Consider the following 21,890-nt stretch of genomic DNA (forward strand, 5'->3'; position numbering starts at 1 on the left):
TCCTGTCACGTGGGCCACTGGCCAGTTACTGAGCTTCTTTCTCTCTGCACCACGGTTTCCTGGTCCCTCTTTTAGAACTGTGGTAAGCCAAGGCGTACAGAAAGCACAGGACATTAAGAAAGCCACCACTCTACCCAGGCCCTCAACCTCGTCACAGGGGAGGGACTTACCAAAAGCAAACAATGGCCCGGGGTGGGGGTGGGGGGGGCGGGAATCTGCAAACTATGGTTATGCTCATTAGTAGAATTTTTCTGAGGCTAGCACTCTCCAGACCAAAATCTGTTTTTACTCATCCTTGGGCTTTGGTTGACTTTCTTTTTAAGAACCCAAAAGAGATGTGGGAAGGAAAACAGACGACCCACTATGGCTGGGCTGCCTGAGATCTCTGACTAACAGCCAGGGGTTCATTTGCCGGCCCTTGTCCAGGTGCCCAGGGATCAGAATCATGGAACCATCATGGCTGCTGTCTTTGCACCCTAACTGGTCTCATGGTTGGAATACGGGGCTTCACCTACGGATGGGGTGAGCACTCCTTCCTTTCAGACACAGCCCGGTAAGGAAGTGAGTTTATTGCTTGATTCCTCACCCTCCCCTCTCTAGGAAGAGGACAAAGCAAGAACCCAGCGCTTACCAACATTTTCTTCCTCTACCCGGTAACATAAGATCCCTGCTCTCATTCAGCCCTGGTAAGTCCTATGACTAGTAAGTGCCCAGGTGTAGGCGGGAGTAGGTGTCAGACAGGAGAAGCCGCGAATGAGAAAAGACCCAATGTACACACATAACAAAACCAAAAAAGCCATTTTATTGAAAATTAAATTCAAACTTCAAATTAATATTACAATCATGAGAAAAATGCCAAATAATTCAATTTACAGTTGCAACATACAATACAAATAGTCCCTTTGAAGTTAAGAGTAAACTCATCCACAATCATGACCTGTGGCACAAAGCAGAATTTGTACAATATGTGCATGGAAAGCAAATCTTGGGCAATAGCGATTGGAAAAAATAAAAATGAAAAGCTTGTATTTACACAAAATGCTACAAATATTTTTGTTCCACAGAAATCTAAGAATGGTAAAGCATATCCAAAAAAAAATGGAATTTTATTCAGAATACCTAAGAAATTACTGTAAGTTATGATTTTTGGCTGATATATTTCAAAGTACTGCAGTAAAAAAGCAAACAGTTATTTGTAAACATGAAGTAAACAAACATCTAAAAAATTCTCACATAGAAAATATTTTTTAAATGCATTATCTTTTTAAGAACACAAATTCAAGGTTTGGAAGAGTCGTCTTCTATTTATGTTATTTACGATGGTTCTTTCGGACATCATAGATATAATTATTGTTTTTGCTAATAATGCTTTGTGTTTCCATGTATTAACCTAGACTCTGAGTCAGTCCCTTTCCTGGGAATGGAGGGCGCTCTTTAAGCCAGCACACACATCTCCTCCCCTCCGAATTTGCAACGGTTGGTCCCTAAGGGTGTGGATTTCTCTGCTCGTGTATAAAAGGTCCTGGTGGGGTAAGACAGTCGAAAGAACAAACAACAGCTAATCTGTTGAGTCTCTCGGTTTCAGGCGGGATGTCATGCCACTGATCTAAAACCAAAGCTGTGGTACCTGTTCTGGAGCTCTGACATTGGTTAAAATTTGTGAGACAACTGAAACAGATAAAAAAAGTAAAAAAAAAAAAAGTGGCTGAGTTGGTCACGCTGTCTAAACTCCAGCAAGGTTTATGCTACATGAAGAGCCATGCTCTTTTAACCTGAAGGAAATTGAGGGTAGGCTAATACGTGATTCCATAGCAGTAGTAGTAAGGCTTTGCTTTGGTCTTGAAATCACAAATCATACACATGACCCAGTGCAAAGTAAGGGTTCTGTTAAGGGAAAAAAAAAAAAAAAAGATAAAAGAAAAATTTAACCCCTAGGCCAAAAAAGGGCAGGATTTGATCCCAAAACATGAATTACCCCATTGGAGTGGTTAGAGTGAGGGTAGAAGGAAGATGTGCTTGAATTTTTCCCAAGAAAAAAAATTTTTAAGTGTTTCTGGGTTGCTGCCTGCAGCCACTATAATAACACTTCAACACAAAAGCATCCCTAAAGTCACTTAGTACGTGTACTGTAAACTTAAAAAAGCCCTTTAACATTAGAAAATAACGTACAAATATAGTACCTTTTTTTATTAAATAGGGTACAGCTGGCACTGGCGGTAACATTTTCATGTCAATTAATTAAAACTGAAATGTGTAACCAGACACTGGCTTTTTTAAGTGCTGCTGAAACAAACACACACGTTTTACACTTACAAATAAATGGACAGTGGCGTGCTTCAAGCTACCACACACAAACAATAAATAGTAGCAATTACTACTTCCATCTTACTTAAGTAATAGAAAAGTGGCTTATTTATCTAAGCATACTTGGTATACAACCTTTAGAAGGCAAAGTGTTTTGGTTTGGTTTGGTTTCCCCTCAATTTTGATTAGGAGTCAGGAGGAATTCATTCCACGGGGGACTCCCAGGCAAAAGGAGCGCGGGTCCGAGTGCCCCGCAAGCTGTCCTGCATTGGTTGGTGGCCTAGTAAGGTGGGCTTGAGAATGACTGGAGAGAGTGAGGGTTCTCTGTGGGCTGGGGCAAATCTCTACATAAAGTTCTGCTAAATGGTGGGTAGGGGGGAAGGCGGGGTGGCGGGAAGCGGGTGGGGAGAAGGCATAGAATTCAAATGAAAGGGCCCTGACCTGTGGGGGAGGTGAGGAGGTCAGGGATCTGCCTGGCAGTGTCATTAACCGGTCCTGGCTTGGATTAAGGATTCACGCTGGAGGATTTGCCATGTGGCCGCCAGGAGTGGTCAAAGTGCATCCTACGGAAGGGCGTCAGCTCAAGTTCATACACAGTAGTAGACACCAAACTCCACATGGCCTTACCTTCCCCTTCCCCTCCAAGGCAGGAGATGAGAATGTCTAAGGTTGTAGGTGGGACCCCACAGGCTGTGTTCTCGCCCATCAGCTATCTGCTGGATCTCGCCTGCTATTTCAGGTGACCCTGTTCCCAGAAGGCAGTGACTTAATTCTGCTCCTTTAAATGCAAATTCTGTGGAGAGTCTGCGTGGGGCCTTGAGAAAGGCAGATGTGGGTTACCCCGACCTACTGTTAGGTAAGGCAGGCTGGTTAAGGATCTCTGGTGCAATGTTGCTTTTCTGTACTATGTGTATCATGATGGCTCCTTCAAGCCACACGTGTGGCTTTAAGCTCACTACATCTTCACTTTGAAGCCTGGCAATTTAGAGTTCTACTTTAGCGATGAAACCACAGAACATTTTTCTGCAGTTCAACGAGTCCCTTGTGCTTGTCTTTTTAATATGACAAGAGTCATTGTTATTTGAAAGAAACGAGGAAACCACATCACTCCAGCATTTCATGCTGACAAAGGGCAACATACGTGATAAAGAGTTGGGGCTTTTTTTGTTTTTTTGTTTTTAATCCCTAATTATTGCTTTAAAAGGCAAAGCTGTGTTAGAGGCAATCGAAGATCTGGAAGAACTAAACATAACATTTCCTTCATACATCACAAAAACGAGCTACATCTAAAATATTTGGAGATGGAAGTATTTTAAAAAATCACATTGTGCCTGGATGAACTGAAATTGCTTAGCAATATTTCAGGTATGGCTCTAGCCCACGGAAGAAATTTGTTATTTAATAAAAAGCACTTTTAGAGACCGAAGTCAACATATCAATACACTAAGAAATGTTTCAAGGGTCCAAATGTCATTAAATAATTATAAATATATCTTTAAAGTTATATGACCATTCACTTAGCAAGTTACCTCAGATTTTACACATATTCATAATTTAAAAAAAAAAAAGAAAAATAACACACAGCCAAACACAAACACTATCTATACCATGATGGCTATAACAAGATATTGCCATTTTCAGTTTTGCATAAAAGGAGAAGAGGGGAGGTTTCGGGATGGTATTTCTTTTTTTGGTGAAATGGGACAAGGGAGGGGAGGAAAGTATAAAAAAGTAAAATAAAATAACCTATCCTGATCAGTATTTTTGAAGTCACTTTCTCAAAGTAGGAAAAAAAAAAAAAAACTGAACCAAACCGTCCAAATGAAGACTTAGAGCAAGTCTGAAAGCAAAGTTTGGAACAGTTATACTGTAATGGAAACGTCCATTCTACCTCTTTTCCCTTTACGTGCACCTCGACTGGCTTTGTAAGCTGGTCTGCAGAGTGCACGAGTCCATACACAGCTGCAACCGTGAGGATGTGTGGTTTCAAAGCACACAGAGGAAGCGGCTTTGCTCTTCCCTCTGAACCTGGAGTCCACCTCTCTGAATTGGCATATGAACAAGTTATTTATAACAGACCAAGCGACAACAGCAACAAAAATACCTTTTTCCTCTGCTTGTAAAAGTACGGCTTTTTTTTTTTTCTATTTAAAGAAAAACAGAAAAACAATCTGAAACCTGATTATGATCGTCTCTCTTGGGCCTTTTGCTTCTCAGTATCTACCCCTCTTATGGTTGCAAGATCGTTGAGTGAATGAAAAAAAAATCTTCTAAAAAGTAGGCACTTTGTAGATAGCTAATTGATATACATATATATGCACTCTCTCTATATATGTATATATTGATACATTTGGGATGTGGCTCCCACATACCACTGGGGCCACTCACTGCTGAGGAATTTCAATATGGTCGCCAAACAGATTCATCCATTCTGCCACTAGAATTCAAAACGGTTGGGGAACTGCTGTGGCTTCCATCAGCGTCAACACCATCATTCTGGTTAGGCAAATTTGGATTTAATAGCGTGCTGCCATTCGAGGTGGTGGTGCATGGCGGAAGCATTCTGGAAGGAGATCGGTCTCCCCCCGGCACCATGGGGAACTGATAGGATCCTGACGAGGTGCCATAGTAGAGATATGGCGTGCTGCTGGTCTGGAAGGGTCCGCTCTGGCTTTGGGAAGAGCCGGGGTAGGGTGGTGGCAGGTAGGTGTGGTAGTGGGTGGTGGCGGACATACCGAGGGACATGCCTGAGGTGACTGGCGGGGTGTAAGTAAAGGTGGCTGGATAGTGCATTCGTGGGTTGGAGAAGCGGCTCTCAGTGAGGGATGAAATGCTTGGGAACTGCCTGGGGTCTGAAAAAGGGCCCAGTTCTGAAGCACCTAAAAATTATAACAGAAGATGGGGGGAAAAAATCTGTAAATATCAATTAAAATAATGATAGAATTTTTACAAGAAAAAAAACAAAAACAAAAACTTAAGCTTCCCCCAAAAAGGAACAGCAAAACTACAAACAGATCTTCAAAGGTACCGGTCACTACACATTTCTTTTTTTTTTTTTTTTTCACTTTACAGTCTAGTGCGGCATTTATCCTAAAGTTCTTCACCCCCAGAGAATCCCAAAGGGCTTTAAAAACCCAAATGTGTGCTAGGTCATATGTGTAAACCAACCCAACACTCTGTTCATATAGATTCACTCACCAGACTTTTGACTGAATCCTCATTGATTTTTTTTTTTTTTCCTCTCTCTTTCTCTTTCTCGGTGCACCTCAGATATTTGAAAGTGACATTTTTACTGAATCGGACAAGCTTCCTTTTCTCAACCCAAATAAAGAAATTCCAAGGTGATCAGTTGTGTTATTGGTACTCTTAACAAGGCCCTCCTTCATCAATGAAGGAACGTCAAAAAGATACCCTAATATGTTCCTATCACTTCTTTTCAACTCTTAATTTAAAATCTTGTTTTATTCTTCATCTTAGAAACAGATTAAAAAAAAATCAAACCAGATTAAAATCAAACCAGATTTCCATGTATTCTGGAACTATATTACTTTTCTGGGGGGCATATAGGGAAAGCGTAGCCCTTAGAAATTCCCCCAAGGGTCATAAACTAAATAAGTAGGCTTTAAAAGTGGGGGTGTTGGGGGAGGCTTAGTACCTGGAAATCACTGCATTTCAAGCCTTGATAGGAGACACAGGACCTGATTGAGGGCAGGTGCCAACAATAGCTTTTGTGAAAGGCTGGCTGCATAGGGTAGATACAAGGAGGGTACCTCACCATCCATTTACCAGGCCCCTGTACCACATCCTACAGAATTAGCTTCAGGCCAGTTTGAACCTGTAACCTGGAGGCAAAGATGGTTTTACCCTACAATGTAAAGTCTTTTAGCTTCTAAAGCTAACGGTATCCTTCCTTAATAGATATTGCTGGTGTTTAGCTTATGAAACCACAGTTATAAACCACTTCTTGTGGAAATTTGTTTTCAAAGATTGGGTTATGATTTTCTAAAATTGACAGAATGGTGACAAGCCCTTTTAAAATACCAGTGCTCTGAAGATCTGGATCGTACGTACAATCTTCCAGTTCTCTGGATCTCCTATGTTTGCTTTTCCTAGAGCTTTTATCAATAAGGGAAAGCACTTAGTAATTTGTGAAGGCCTCAGTGAGCAGGTGCTTCTTCAGTCCCATTTTTAGTTAGCACTCGTTCTTGGGCACGACAATATTTATTAAAGGAATAATCCTAATCCTCTTCTTCAAAGGTGCTGATTGAGAGTCGTTAACTTTTGTGAAAATGCACACTGCTTGTGATCTTCATAAAATGCTCAGGGTAAGTGCCAGGGCATGCATGTGTAATAAAAAGTGACTATTTAAAAGCAACATATAGTTAACAAAAGTTTTTCTCACAAATCGGACAGTAGCAATCAGACAGTCCCACCCAGCCGAGCCCAGCAATTGTTAAAAGTCTCACCTGCCTGGCTCTTCTTACTGAGAGTGGAAGGCCAGAGGCAGAAGTCAGAGGTGGCAGTGTCATCATCTGTAAAATGAGGGGGATGAGCTCTAAGTTCCCTTCCAGCTCTAATGTTCTATCACCATGAATTCCAAGACAGAAGGAGAAGCGACAGCCTTAGGGGGAGGGGGAGGCAGAGAAGTTCCCACCCCTCATTAGTACTTTCCCGGAATTCACAGGCCCATAAGCAGAAGGTAAAAAGCTAGTGAGCAGCTTCTAATACCAGAAGCAAACACTTTCAAGATGACAAACCAAAACTAACACGGTCTGGGCAGTTACTCTCTGCTTTTCTATAAATTCTTCCATCCTCAACTGGCCTCTACCGAAACCCTCCCAAATACGAAGCTTCGACAAGCTCAAGTTTAAAAATGTAGAAGTAGTGATGATGACAGAATTGCGAAGGGGAGCCGATGACATTTCATGTGTCTCCCACCCCATGCGTATGTGTTGCCTGACATGCTACAGGCGTGATATGGAGGCCACAGATGCTCCTCGGCCAGCCATTTCATTGCAGAGCACGTAGGTGAACTTGAAGTGGCAGAGCTAATAGTTATAGGCGGGCCACTTCTGTACACTTTAAGTTCAATGCTCAGAGCATGTGAAAGAAACCAGAATAATGTGAGCGATTTCAAAAGCAAGAAGTCACACTTAAAACATCAGTGTTTGCCCCCCACCGCCACCCCACCCCACAGAAGCACAGACATCACACAGGCTTGTCAATCTAAAAAAACGCTTCTCGTGGGTATTTGTACTTAAAACACACTGTAGTCATAATTAAAATTCCATGTGGTTTCCCTTATTTTGATGCAGAGGCCTCATTAAAACCCTTTATGTGGTGCTCTGCCAGTAAACTCCAATATGGTTTTGAATTTATCGCTCCACCCCCCTCACCTTCTCTGTTTTACCTGATACACTGTGCTGATGTTTTTATTATTCATAACATGCCAGGATCACTGTGTCTTTTGGGTTTATAGATGCCAGCTAATGTAAACTGACATTCGTTTTTCAATTAATGAGTGCTGCTTGTGGTTTACAGAAAACAATGCAACAAATTCCCGCTAGGTTTACAGAACGTTGACCAATCATTTCTAGTCATTTGAGACTGTAATGTCTTGAGGGGTAACTCCTTCTGGGCAGAGAGCTAATGCAGACTTTAAAGGGATTCTACAGTAATTTTTATAACTTACAGAAAATAGAATCTTCTGGAATTTGCTTAGTCATTTTGTGTTACCAAGAAATGTTTCTGAAACATACTGCAATGTGTTGTTCTGTATGAAGAATATTAACAACTTGCAACGATATCTCATGAGATCCCTTATATAATAGTCTATGATGGGGAAAAAGAAAGAACATAAACCCCTTCCTCATCTTTAATTTATTTATAATAATTGTTGCAGAAGCAAATGATATAATTAAATTTTCTTTCATTGAATAGGGTTGTATCTATACTCCTAATCTCTGTTTTGTACATGAACTCAGGTTTTTTGTTTGCTTTCTTTTAGACCACCTTCTTGGGTTATGTTGACATTGTGTCCTGACTTTTTCATTCCTGTGTCCCTAGACACATTAGAACTACAAATTTTAAAAAAGAAGAAAAGACTTAGATATTATATCAACTAAAGTAAAGAAAATGTAGTATTATCTACTTATTAAAATGGTCGAGATGAAAGCCTGGAGAGTTCTAAAAGCTCTATCACCACATCTAACTTTATAAATGTAGAGCCAACGCTCAGTAACTGTCCCAGTGATGTGCCTCATAGCCTCAGAGCTCCCCAGAGACAGTTTAAAACTCCTGATTACAGCCCCCTGATTAAATAAAGCCAGTCCTGCCAGGAGTTACTTAAAGCCCAAGAAAAACATGGTGCATCTTCCCGATGGGCTGGTTTTACTCAACTTGGGAGTCAGGGGTACAGGGGCACACTGTACAGCAAACATGAACATGATATGGAGTAGATGCAACACTTGGGTGAATTTTTAGACAAACAAAAAATGACTTCAACAAAACTTTCCATTGTGAAGCTTTAAAACTATGCCTCCAGGTCCCCTAAGGCATTCATTTACCTTCCTCTGCGGATTGGGGTGCTCTGATGGAAAAATCCAAACCCCTCATTTACTGTTTACATAATCCTAATCCAACCCATTGACAAATAGAGAAGCTGAGGTCCAGAGAAGGGGAGCCATTTACTCCACAAAAGCCACCAACTAGACAGACCTCTTTGACTTCTGACCTCTTTGTAATCTTAGTGACCCTAAAGAAATTTAGTTGACACAACACAGGTATATAAATTTTCTGCCTTAAAAGTCTATTTGTCTAAATAAACTTGCCTGAAATTATCTAAGGAGGCTCTTCTGGTGCCTACATGCTGCCCCCATGTGAGTTACTGTCCTCAGGATCCTGTTAACAACTCTTTGAGGTTTTGTTGTTGATATAACCTACTAAATAGTGAGCAATTAGTTCATTTGCTCATGCCATAATGTGAATGAGACCAAGGTCAAGAGTTTGATTCCCTGAGGACCTGCTGGTTTCCTACAGATGCATTTCATTCCAGAACTGCTATCTGCACCCCTCACCACAGTTAGCTTGCAAATGAACGTAGCTGTCGTAAAAACAGATGCAAACACCTTGCTCATTAAAACAGCAGCAGCAAAAGCTTTTCACAACCTAATATACATAGGGAAGAATATATGCGTAAAATGCCCGTGGAGCACAAATAAAAATAAAAGCAATGTTAAAAGTAAAAAAAAAAAAAAAAAATCTTGCCCCTCCCTCCCAAGGTCTATGGGGGAAAGGAAATAGCCTCTCTCTACCCAACCAGGTTTCTTGAATCTTCAGAGCAAGAAAGTGTGGTGGAAAGAAGTGAAACCAACATAAGGGAGAATTAAAGAGAACTTCTGAGCTTTAATTCTCGTAGCCTGCAATCCCCGACTCGGCATCTTTCACACACTGCCTTCTAATGTAGCTAGCTAGCTTGGGTCATGCTTAACTCCTGACTACAGACTGCGTAAACTGTTGAGGGCAGAGATCTGTCTAATCCTTGTCTGTCTCCCCTTCAGTGTTTACTAACAACAATACTGAACGTTTCCAGGCCTTTACCTAGTACTTTAACACACATTTTCTCTTCTACTGTACCTGTGTATCACCGTGGAAGTTACACATCCCAGCTGAAGAGGCAGGTTCGGACAGAGAAAAAGAGAGAGGGTCCTGGAATCCAGGTAGGACATACACCGGCATATTCAGAGTCCTCTGTCCTACTCTTTTTTTTTTTGAAATTATTTTTTATTGTGTCTGTCCTATACTTCTCAGCAACGAGGTGTGAACTTCAAAGCTTCACTGGGGCCTTTTAAATGGTAGGAGTTATTGCTTCAACAAATCTCACATAAAACCCAGGTACTTTATTAACCGTCTCATGGCATTCTTTCTCTTGGAGCCCAGAATACACAACATCTCTGCAAAGCCGCTGGCATGTGAGAATCTCCTTCCCCTTCTACAACATTTCGGCTGCCCCTCCCCAACTGTTCTATTATATAATTGCATTATTTCACTCCATTCCAATAGCATTTATTTTCCATATCACTCTTTTGGGCTCTTAGTCATTACTGAATTCTTAGCTGTTTCTTCGCCTGTCCTCTCTCACTCTAAAGTAAGCTTTGGATGGTAGAGGTCCTGATTGATTTTCCTCTCATATCCCTCAGAACCTACTACATGGCGAGAGCTTAAATTTTGTTTTTAAATGTAGGTGTGTGAATGGAGGGATAAATGAATAAGTAAATGAGTCTAGAGATCAGGAACTCTGTACAATACCTGGTATAGTTTTGACACGTTAAAAAAAAAAAGATACAATAAGCATTAAGCAATACAGACACCAAACCTAAAACGTAATTCAAATACCATTCCACATACATAGAACTTTGTAAAACTCTCTTTAAAGAGTGTTCAAAGCTCTTCCCAAGCATCATATGTCACTTGAACTCATGTTTTGGGCAGGGTCCCACAAATGGCAGTTGCTACTAGTGAAGAGAAGTTTTGCCACTGATATTGTGCCCAGTATCTTTAGCCAGTGTCTGTGTGTAAGTCTACACTATGGAGCCATGGGGAGAAGACATGAAGGAGAAAGGGCCAGGCCAGAAGTGCATGGCTTCCAGGAAGGTCAGTGAGCACGCTCGCTTTCCTCAGGATCCCAGGGTAATCACTGCCACTAAGGTCCTGTCATTTATTTGCAATGGGTAGCGATGTTAACAGAGGCTAAAGCTTCCATCCTGCCTGAATTTTTAGACTAGTATAGAGATCCAGGATGTCAGAGTCATCCAGAATCACAGGTGACCTCTGTAGATGAAGAAATGGAAGCCAGGAGACACAGCGGATCTGAGTGACATCACGAGACTCAAAATGGTTCTAAGCCCAGGTCTAAGAGTCCCCCTCTGCCTCTGCTGCTTTGACAGAGCATGACAGCAAGAAAATGTGGAGGATCTGCCTTGAGTTCCCTTAGACCTGCCTTCTATGAAAACATACATGGAAGGTGGACATCTTCCTCTTACATACTGCCTTTTCAGGCCACACGAGTGGCAGAGCCTTAAAGCCAGAGGATGTCACTCCCTACCAGCACAGGTCAGCCACCTTTCACAAGGCATGACTGAGTAACTCTGCAATGAAGGAGGGAAAAATGAGGCGGAGACTACTGGCATATTCAGAGTCCTCTGTTCTACTTTACCAAGGTCACGTCCTGCTCCGCGGTACGAATCCTCCTCTTCCCATGGCAGGACATGTACTCAGGACACTCACGGGAGCCTTGTGCACGCTCTCCCTAGACTCATGGGAGCCTCTCATCTCTCTGCCAGACCAAGGTAAGCAAGCACCATCTTTAAAGCTCACCACTACACAAGGACTTCCCAGGCATACACATGCTTTATCTTTTCTTCAATATTTATGATGTAAATTTTACCTCTCCATGCATTTTAAGAAATTAGCATTGGTTTTAGATAAGTATTTTCATTTTCCAACTAAAAGGAAAGCAAATTAAGAGTAAGGACCTTGTATCCTTCTCTTTGATCCTATCTAGTACATAGCATGGTACTGAGAAAAGATGAGCGCTTCAAAAAAGAAATGTGCTAAATGAAAAAATTACTAGTAGAGTCTCAAAGCAGGCAACATAACAGAAGCAGAAATGCTATGTCAACATTATCCAAAATCAAAGCATAACTACTTTGCATTTTCTATATTGAGGGTTTAAGGCATTTTACATCAATTTTCTTAATTTCCCTGAATTTGTCTCATCACACTAAAATGATCGGGTCTCTATCACTAAATTAGTTTTACTTTTAATTTCATTAGATAATAATTGGAAAAACTATACCCTATCCGGGAGAAATGCAATGGGTCTTATGGATGGAGAAGAACCCGGGAAAATAAGAATGTGAAATTAACTTTTTAAGATAATGAAAGGTCAGACTAGCAAACTCCATAGTTTTGCAAAAGAGAGGAAAGAGTCCTTCAACTATCCAGTATAAATATTTATTTTCTGTGTTGTAATGAATTGTACTTTTCCACTGCATACTCACAAATTCTGAAAGACCAGCTGATCCTAAGGCTAAGAAAGTATGTTATGCTGAAGGAAAGGGGGTGGTGGGGGGGAACCCAACAACCTGGCAATTTTCAGAAACTTCAACCATTCCTTAAACCCACCCGAATTCTGAGGATATTGTTGGAATACTATACTTCCTCTTTGTGAAGGGAGAGGAGGCAGGCGGGAGAAGATCTGTGCGGGTGTATGTGTGTGCACGTAGGGAGGGAGAGTAAGAGAGAAGGAAGGAACCAAAGGGGTGGGGAGGGGGGGAGAAGCGGAGGAAAAATGAGAGAGGTCTTCTTGCTAGGCCTTGATTAAGGACTTTTTAAAGGCTAGGAAGGGTGGATAGTCTTTGAAACCAGATCCGCTGCAGGAAGGAGGCCAGCACCCAGGACACCGTGTCTTTCAGAAGGGGCCACCCACGGTGCCGTGGCGGTCATATGACTGCTCTGTCACATCCTGAAGCCATTTCCAGCCCATGCACACGTCTGTGCTCCCATTTAGAGAGGATGGGATATATTGGGAACACACATATGGAAACACTTTCAGAGAATCAGTTTCCATGAAATTCATAATGAGCCAAGTGGCTTCAGATGTGGTTGCGTTCCTCCGATTAGCCAGAAAAAAAAAAAAAAAAAAAGGAAAAAAAGGAGGAAAAAAGGGACAAATCCACCCTTTCAGACCTTATTTCAGTTTCAGAGAAATTAAAAACCACTAATGACTTATGGCTACCAAAACATGGAGCCACAATTAAGAGAGGAAGAACTAGGGAAAAGAGAGAAAGAGGTTTAAAAGCAACAGTCTATTCCTCCTAAAAAATAACAGCTTCAGTATCAGTAATCTTATCTTAAATCTGGGGGACGCTATGCTGTGATGCTATCTGCCTAGCGTGGCTTAATTTTCTGACATCCTGGCAGAATGTAGTGCGCATGTGCACGTGTGGGAGGGGGGGTGGGGCGATGCGGAAGGAGGTAGATGCTAGAAGACCAGCTCTTATTTGATAACATATGTGGCCAATTAAGATTATTTTTTAAAAATTGCAACTAAATGATAAATTGTTCCTAAGTAAATCTTTCAAAAAAAGCTCGAATGCCGAGGGCACAGCCTGATATTGTCCTGTGTCCTGCACTAGTGGTAACTCAGACTATACTAAAACAGAAATTTATGAACTGGTTGAAATGTTATATATTAGACACCAAAGCCTAGGTGATAGGAGGGCATGAAATGCAGGAAGGGGACAAGTGGGGGAGAGTTTTGAAAGAGGGACATTGAACTGATATTAGTAAGTTAAAACACTGTTTTATATTAAAACAAAAACTGGCCTATAACGGGGTTAAAGTCACATGAATTTTAAGACAAAACGTAAGGCTTGAAAATGTGCACACTGCAGAAGTTGGGGTTGTCTGGGGTTATGTCAGCAGATTGGGAGAGCAGGAGCAGTGAAGGAGCCCTAGAGTTGCCTCTGCCCTTTGGGGTACTTCAGTGGAAAAATCTGAGGAGCGTTGCTTTGAAGCTTGGTAGCAAGCCTAAAGCCATTGTTTAGGAATGCTCTGACTCGAGGTTGCTTGATGATGGGCTGGGAACCCGCACTGGCTATTGCTTAACAGCCCAGTCTTTGCTTTGCTCCAACCATAGGACTCCTGTGATTTAATATTCACAGTATCCTGTAGTGTTATAAGTTTTACTAAGAAGAAGGAGTGGCTAACCAAACGACTGAGATGCAATGGCTCTGATCTGCAGAGGATCCTTATTCTATTGAACCATTTACATTATGACATTACATCCTCACCACAACAGCCCTTTGAGGTAGACAATGTCACTGACCCCACATCATGGATGACAAACTGAGGCTCAAAGAAGTGCAGTGATTTCCTCAAGGTTATAGACCGGTACATGGTGGCCTGGGACCTGGCCCCAGGCCTGTAGGGCTCAGCTGCCACAGTCTCTTCCATGACGCTGGATTCAGTGTCATTTTTCACCCGAATTCTATCAGATTGGCCACGCCTACCTAGTGAGCAATGATGAAAAGGGTTCTGGTCAATTCTCCATGACAGCCCTGGGGATGGAGATGGGATGGGATGTGGAATGGGCAGGCTGGTGCATGCCACTCATCTGCCATGCTTGACTCAGCCCTGGAATTCTCACTGTCTTTACCACTGATGTTCTGAGTGATCTTAAGCAAATCACATTTTATGTTCCCCAGGCGCTCTCACTGGATACGATTCTCGTAAGTGAAAACTAGCAAAAGTACACGGCAGATAGCAAACATCTCCACCTCAACAAGGACATTCCTTCTTACTGGTACTATTTAAAATAGTAGAGCCAGAGAAGAAGGAAACCGAACAAGACTGGGTCCAAGCTAGAAAAGACATGAGCTGAGAATCAGAATCCTGAAATTTCCGATTAACTCCACCCACCCAGCTCCAGGCCCAACCAAACTCTTCTGTAAAAAACACGCCTGTTGCAATGGGAAAAGGAGCAAATAATCACCATAGAGACCACATTCCACCACCCTCTGAATGCACACACTGTGTTTTCAGATGGAGCTTCAATTCTCCGCTTCTTTAAAGTAGGAATAGACGTGCTCCTCTAAATCGAGTACCAACCCAGTCTCAGACGATCCTTGTAACTGAGTCCAGGGCTGACCCAGAGAAACCCAGGGAAAGGAGGGTCAGCTCTAGGGAGCAGCTACCCTCAAGGCACTATCACTCAAAACCTGATAAGCTTGAGGCACAGTTTTTCAAAGATAATCCCCCTCCAAAGGCTTAGCACCCTGGTGTGGTCCAACAGCCCTGTGGCCATCCTCGACCTTAAAAAATATGACTCACACCAATCAATGCCCTGAGACCCAGAACTTGAACCAGATTACCAAAATGCTCTTGAGTCTCTCTAAGTCAGATCTGAGAAGTACGACTACCCCAGACCTAACACAATCCATGTTCATGTAGGATCAAAGCCACAGGCTTTAGCTCTATCCTGTAGCCTGCCAGGACCTACCCTTATCTTTGCCCTCTCTCCCTTACAGTCAGTTGTATCCACTTACCTGCTCCCCATGGTAGACCTGGGCTGACCATGCCCTGGAATGGGTTCCTGTCCCAGGAGGAAATATAAGAGGCTTCCTGGTTTTGACAGAACGTTGCCTTAAAAGCAAGATCCATTTTTGTTTGTGGGTTGTTATCTTCTACCCAGATGGCTTATCTGGGTTCCTGAATCCTTGTCTTGTCCAGCTTTCTGGTTCCTCAGCATTTTCCTCGTTCATGATTGCCTACCTATTCTGTGACATCATGTCACGCTTTTTTCAGGTATGTGCCAACTTCTAGGTCTCTTATTAGGCACTCAACACATGTGTACTGGAGTAACAACCTTGTCCCAACTTACCTTTCCAGTCTTGTCTCGTGAACTCTATAGTCCAGCCCAACTGGACTCTTTTCCATTTCCTGTGCTGCCCTCTATTTTCCCACCTTCCAGCCTTGCTTTACATCATTTCCTCAGCCCTGGGTATCCCCACCCCTCCCTATCTCAGTCCTTTGAAATGCTAAGCAGCCTTTAAAATCTACCTGATGATCAAGCACCCTCTGCTTTGAAGAGTCTTTTCACGTTCTTGCTGTAGCCCAAAGTGACTTCTTCCTGTGCACTTAGTTCTTCTTTTGTATCTCTCTGATGGGTCACCTTGTCTCTTCTCCTAGCCTATAAATTCCTCCAGAGCAGGAACCTTGTCCTACTTATCTTTAAATGCACTGTAGCTCCTCTCAAAATGACATACAGAAAGCACTGATGTGTGCGCGCCAGGAAAAGGGAATGGGGATACCAGGTTTGACCTAAATCCTGGGGTCTCACTGTAATTTGTGTGTGCTTTCTGATTTCTGCCTGTCCATCTTCGGCCAAGGGCTTTTCCTACCTATACCTGTGTTTGCCTGGACCTAAAGGGCGCACGTTAGTTCCAGGTCCACAGCTCTGTTCTGGTCACCAGTTTTGGGGGATGCATCTCTTGTTCTAATCTCTTCCTTGGTTTGCTCCCTTCATCCTAAGAACAGAAACCTTTTCTGGCTTTTTCAGTCCCAAGCAAACTATTCTGCTCCACATCAACACTGACTCTTAAAAATAATAACTGAATTAAAAATAAATAACGTCTCATATTTATATATTGCTTTTTAAGTTTTCACTGTTTCTGCATATATCTAGTTTTACCCTCACCAAAAAAAGCCCATGAGGTAGGCATGACAGGTACCAACCGATAATGAAGCCAAGTCAGAGGAAGAAGGCACACTGCTCAGCCAATGAGTGGAACAGCCAAAATGAAACCGTTGGGTTTTCTAATTTGTGTCCCTTTTCCCCAGGGGACTTCTCTCCTTAGCATCTACTACTTTTCATCTAAATAGAAGTCTTGATAGGGGAAAAGATGGCATTTCTTTAACCACCGGAGACATTTCCATTGAATTTTTAAAACAGAGATGACTGGCACGCCTTCTCATGTTGGAGGTTTCGATCCAATAACATCAGAAACCAATCTCCTACCTTTTATTTAACTGAAAAAAACTGACTCACTTTGAAAAGGACTTAGTGTTAGGTCTGGGATTTAGCCTAAAACCATGTACAAAAGTCTCCTTACTGTCCTGAGACAATACCACTCATGGAACTTCTGAATCCCAACTCAGTGCTGTAGTAACTGGTTCCTCTGACAGTCTCAGACTTTTCCCACTCAAGCCCTGCACGCGGAATTAACTCAAAACTTCTGCAAGAAAAACGTCCCTTTTTGAGTTTGATTTGGCATCCATTTCAAAGAGCTGTTTGTATATTTTAGAATATGTAGAATTTTCCTTTGATTGAAACCTCTCTTTTAACAATGGACAAGAGATGATTTCTTTTCTGAGTGATTTAAACAAAAACAAACACATCTTAGTTACATAGAGCCTTGTTCTCAAAGTGGTTTTTTTCGAGAGAAATCAAACCCTACAGATTGTTAAGCATTTGGCAAAAGCCTTCAAACAGCCAAAGCCAAATAGTGAAATTTTCCTTGTTGAAGGAGATAAACAAATACTAGAGCAAATTGAAAAAAAAAAAAAAATAGGACCTCCTTTCACTTTCTACTCTGCTCGATAACATTCCCCTCTCAATACACACGCTCACCCCTTCAGAGGGGTTTCATCTTCAATGTTTATTCCTGGTGCTATAGTAATAAACTTGCCACAAATGGACATTTTCAACATCTGTTTGTGGCTGTTCCCAGACTCCTTGTATTTCTTTGAGACATGAAGCTCTCTGTCTCCCAAGTGTAAACAGACACACCTAATTATGTATTAAGGTGTCTGAAAAGAGCTACTTGTTTTGATGACCAAAAAAAAAAAAAAGGAGGGTTGGAGTGTGCTGTGGGGACAAACACCCAATAGTGCAAGTTCTCCGCTTGCCACAGACAAAACCCAAGCCCTGTTTTCCCCAGCCTGAGAATACTGTCCACAGAGTCCACTCCACACGTGGACCAAAACAGCTGATGGCTGGTTGAGGGAGGTGGTACTGTCACAGATCCAGGGAAAAATCTACTCAGTCTTTTCATAAGGATTTGATTTTAGGGTGAAAAGAGGAAAAGAGCAAAGGAGGAGGAAGATAATTTGAGGGTAGCTATTTTTCTTCTTCAGATTACAATGGCATGTACAGCAATAACGACAACAATAAAAAAAAAGAGTCAGCAGCCTATTAGAAATGTAGCAGGAGAAAACGATTCTAGAGCATTGGACTAGCAGTAGGGAATATGGGTTCTGGTCACAGCATCCGTTGCCCCCAATGACAAGCAGGGTGATTGTTAAGGTGGTCCCTTCCCCTCCTGGACCCACACATTCCTCCTCATCTATAAAATAACGGCATTTGACTAAATCATCTCCATGGGTTTCCAGCTCTAAAATTCTGATTCTGCTACATCCATACAACCTTGAGAATTCCAAAAATATCTTCAAAAATTCTACTAGAAATACTGTTCCTCTCACAGAAGGTGCTCATTTATTAAAAAAACAACAACAATATTACAATTTTTGAAAATGAGGTAGATACACTTTGTAAAATATACCCAGGTTTTCTCTCTAGATACTTAATGCCAATTAGAAAATGTAGAATATCTTTTCCACAAAAGAAAAAATATATATGTCATTGTTAACAACAGTTTGCAACAGGGGCCAAAAGAAAATGGGAACACTATTAGCTTTTGAAGAAAGTTTTTCATCATTTGCAGTAAAGGGGGTTAAAATTAGCTTTCACCTCACACATTCAATGAGCGAGACAATGTGAGCTATTTCTCTTTCTTTGTGCTTCAAACAAATTGTTCCGATCTGAACTATCTGAAGTTAAAATAAATATTTTATACCAACCTTTCCAGCTCTTGCAGGATAGGCTACATTGTTATGCATAATTTAAGTGGCTTAAGTTTCCTGGCCCCATATATAAAAATATATACTTTGAGGTTTTAAGATCACATTAATATGTACACTTCTAACCTCTAGAATAAAATTTAGATTTACAAAATTAGGAAGTGGATTATTTCCACTGTTATTTCTGGGAGGAACTGAGTGAAATTTGCTTTCTTTTGGGAACTCTGACCTGTGTCAAGCATGAATATTGGCCACTTAGTAAAGATTACTGGTGTTATGTCCCTCGAGGACAGCCTGGAAAGACCAAGGTGATAAAATTCTCACTGAGGACAATACCCAACAGGCTTTTGTACAAGTCTGGTTCTGGATATGGAGACGTCTATGACAAATCATAATGAGGGAAGCACATTTGGAGCCAGGAGACTTGGGGTTGAGTCTTTACTGTCCTTCGCTATGTGACCGAGGACAAGTCTCCGAATGTCTCTGAGCCCTCATTTCCCCCTGGGTAAAATAAAGACTATACTATTATAATATCTGTGCTCTCCTGCGCTGTTGTGATGATGCAATGAGATCATACCTGTGAAAGGGTTTTCAGTATATTTAAAACACTATCTAAACAATTACCATTATGAATACCAAGTTTTGCTTTGCACGTATTTTTACAATTCTCTCTGGACCTAGTTGCTATAATCCTTCCCATTTTCCTCTGCACCTAATTTGTCTTAGGATGTTTTTTATCTGGACGTTTTCAGTTAATTTCTGCTGTCATAAAAGCCACTATTACAGGCGACCTGAACATCCTGGGCCTTTTCAATTTCCTCACTGCCTGGGGCTCCCGATTTACAGCAGTAGGGGACTTGAAGCTTCTCCCTGAGGATGTCCTCCCCTTCCTGGTGGCGTGTTCAGTTTTTCATCACCTGTCCTGTGGGCACCGGCCCGAGGTCTCGCCTCTCTTGGCTAACCCAGCCTGAGGACAGCATCCTCGGAGACAGCAGCTGGACCTGCTGCTGGAGTCCACCCAGCATCTCGCTTCACTGAGCCGTGAGGCTCCTCGCATCCTGGGCGATGCAGTGGGGAACCCACAGTCCTAACTCACAGACCGTATTGGTCCAACTCTCCTTACGCTTCCCACTCCCCTCAATGCTAACCTGTGTGCTGCATCTGTTAGGGCTACTTCCTTGCCATATTTTTCATTGATTGAAGCGTCTTACCTCCACGTGCATGGCTCCAGTTTGCCTGCTTGATCACCTAAGGTGGTACTAGCTTATTGGATTTTTGAATAAACTTCTAGAAAGATTTTTTTTCCAGACTTTCAACTACAAGTTCTGTAATGTGAAATTCGAAGTTCTACCTTTTTATTAAAATGTTGGCGGGGGGGGGGGTTCACTTTAGTGAAAGCGTTTTTCTCTTTCAGGCACCAGGAAACATGAGAAAGAAGAACAGGGCGACGCAACTGAGCTGTCTACAGGGACCCCAGGCATGAGGCTGCGGCTTTGCAAGTTCGAAGCTGACACTTCAAATACTAGTGTGGACAGCCTGCCAATGGGCTGAAATATAACCACATCTCCAGTTTTCTGGTTCTAAGGTCCTTAAATGCAGGCCTGGTTATCTACTGCCTGACCTGCGTTGGTGGTGATTTTCAATATTATACTGCAGTGCGGTCGTGAAAAAGAAGAGTACCAAAGCATAAAGACTGGAGGGGACCATGAGTGTCATCAAGACCACCCCTCCCCCGAAGAGGAGGGAAATGAATTCTACACATCTGTACCATCAGGATTCAGGCCTCTTGGCTCCTGGGGAGAAAATGCCCCCCTCTCCAGTTGAGCACATTATTTTTACGTTTTATTCTTTTGTAAAGTAACTTTTTTTTTCCTCCTGGTGTCTTGTTATCTGTTGTTTCTCACTCTAGCTTGCATCCTTCTCACACTGAATCTTTTGACTTCTATTCTCCTTCTCCTTTACTGTTGTATTCTAAATGACAAAGCCAGAGAGAAAGGTTAAAAACTAGGTTTGGGGGTGGCTGGTTAGTTCAGTTGGTTAGAGCGCAGTGCTTATAACACCAAGGTTGCTGGTTCGATCCCTGCATGGGCCACTGAGCTGTGCCTACTACAACTAGATTGAAACAGCCACTTGACTTAGAGCTGATGGGTCCTGGAAAAACACACTGTTCCGCAATTTAAAAAAAGAAAAGTTTATATTATGAGAATAAAAATGTTCTAAAAAAACAACAACTAGGTTGGACAGCCAAACCAACAGTCACCCCATTATCTAGAGCTCCAACCTCCCAAATTTTCAGAGCTCTTGGGATTATTCCAGATTTCCCATCCTATGAGCTGCTGATACTCTTTGAATCGTATCTTACTGGGAGTCCTTTGAGCTTCCGAAACTCAAAATAAATCTGTCAAATCAATTAGGTAGATTAGGTCACTGAGAAATTGCTCCCCAGGCCCTGATTTAAAACAAACAAATAAATGGTGGTGAAGTGTTTTCGGCAGGTACACCTCTGTGTCTTGGGATCCCAGGAGAAAGAGAAAGCTGTGTCCACGGAGAGCAGGGCTTTCCTTTTCAAACAGGAAATATAACAACTGCTCACAGCTTCCTAAGATCTCGAAGTTAATTTCTAGAGACACATAACTGAAGGTTTGGGGAAGGGGGGAAGAAATCTCTTTTTAAGGCACGGTTAAAGGATCTGAGAAGGGAGTGACAGCTGACTACAACGGTTATACTAAGAGCCTCCACTATTACAAGCTTCCTCCTTTAACTTTAGTTTGTGCTTATGAGATTCTTCTTTGAGCAAGTTCCTCGTCCAGTATCCACTCAAATTCTTTCCAATTTAAGACAGGCCCCAATGTCTCCATCCTCTGGGAAGAAGCTGCCCTGGGTGTGGGCTCCATTTACAGAGAGGAGGAGAAGTCTGCCTTTTCTCAAATGCAGAATCTCAACTTGCCAGCCCCATGTCACTCACCACCAGCCCCTCACCCAGGAGGCTTGTCACTCTAAGATTGCTGCCACACACTTCCCAGTAGGGTCACCTAATGAGCACCAGCATAGCTAACTTGGTCACCTCAATCTGGTGATTTTCATTTCTTTCTGTCTTAAAAGCAGTAAAATGAACTGATGTGTACAAAGACTGTGAAAGATATTAAAAACCCATTACCTACATT

The 21,890-nt window shown here is 42.1% G+C and overlaps 1 protein-coding gene and 1 non-coding gene across 3 annotated transcripts in view; one reads left to right on the forward strand and one right to left on the reverse strand.

Annotated features, from left to right (window-relative positions):
• Positions 1 to 783: 783 nt before the first annotated feature.
• Positions 784 to 21,890, reverse strand: part of RUNX2 (RUNX family transcription factor 2) — a 225,041-nt gene continuing 203,934 nt past the window's right edge. For both annotated transcript variants that reach the window (XM_019642790.1, XM_019642791.1), the window contains 2 exons: positions 6,771 to 6,836; positions 784 to 5,183 (listed from right to left, as the gene is read on the reverse strand). In XM_019642790.1, the coding sequence (XP_019498335.1) occupies positions 4,705 to 5,183; positions 6,771 to 6,836 (545 nt within the window). In that variant the 3' untranslated portion in view covers positions 784 to 4,704. The remainder of the gene's footprint in view (positions 5,184 to 6,770; positions 6,837 to 21,890) is intronic.
• On the forward strand, positions 20,745 to 20,818 carry TRNAI-UAU (transfer RNA isoleucine (anticodon UAU)). Its single transcript has one exon. It is a non-coding gene; the product is annotated as a tRNA-Ile (tRNA).

Source organism: Hipposideros armiger, unplaced genomic scaffold, assembly GCF_001890085.2.
Source record: "Hipposideros armiger isolate ML-2016 unplaced genomic scaffold, ASM189008v1 scaffold_72, whole genome shotgun sequence".
Taxonomy (NCBI): Eukaryota; Metazoa; Chordata; class Mammalia; order Chiroptera; family Hipposideridae; genus Hipposideros; species Hipposideros armiger.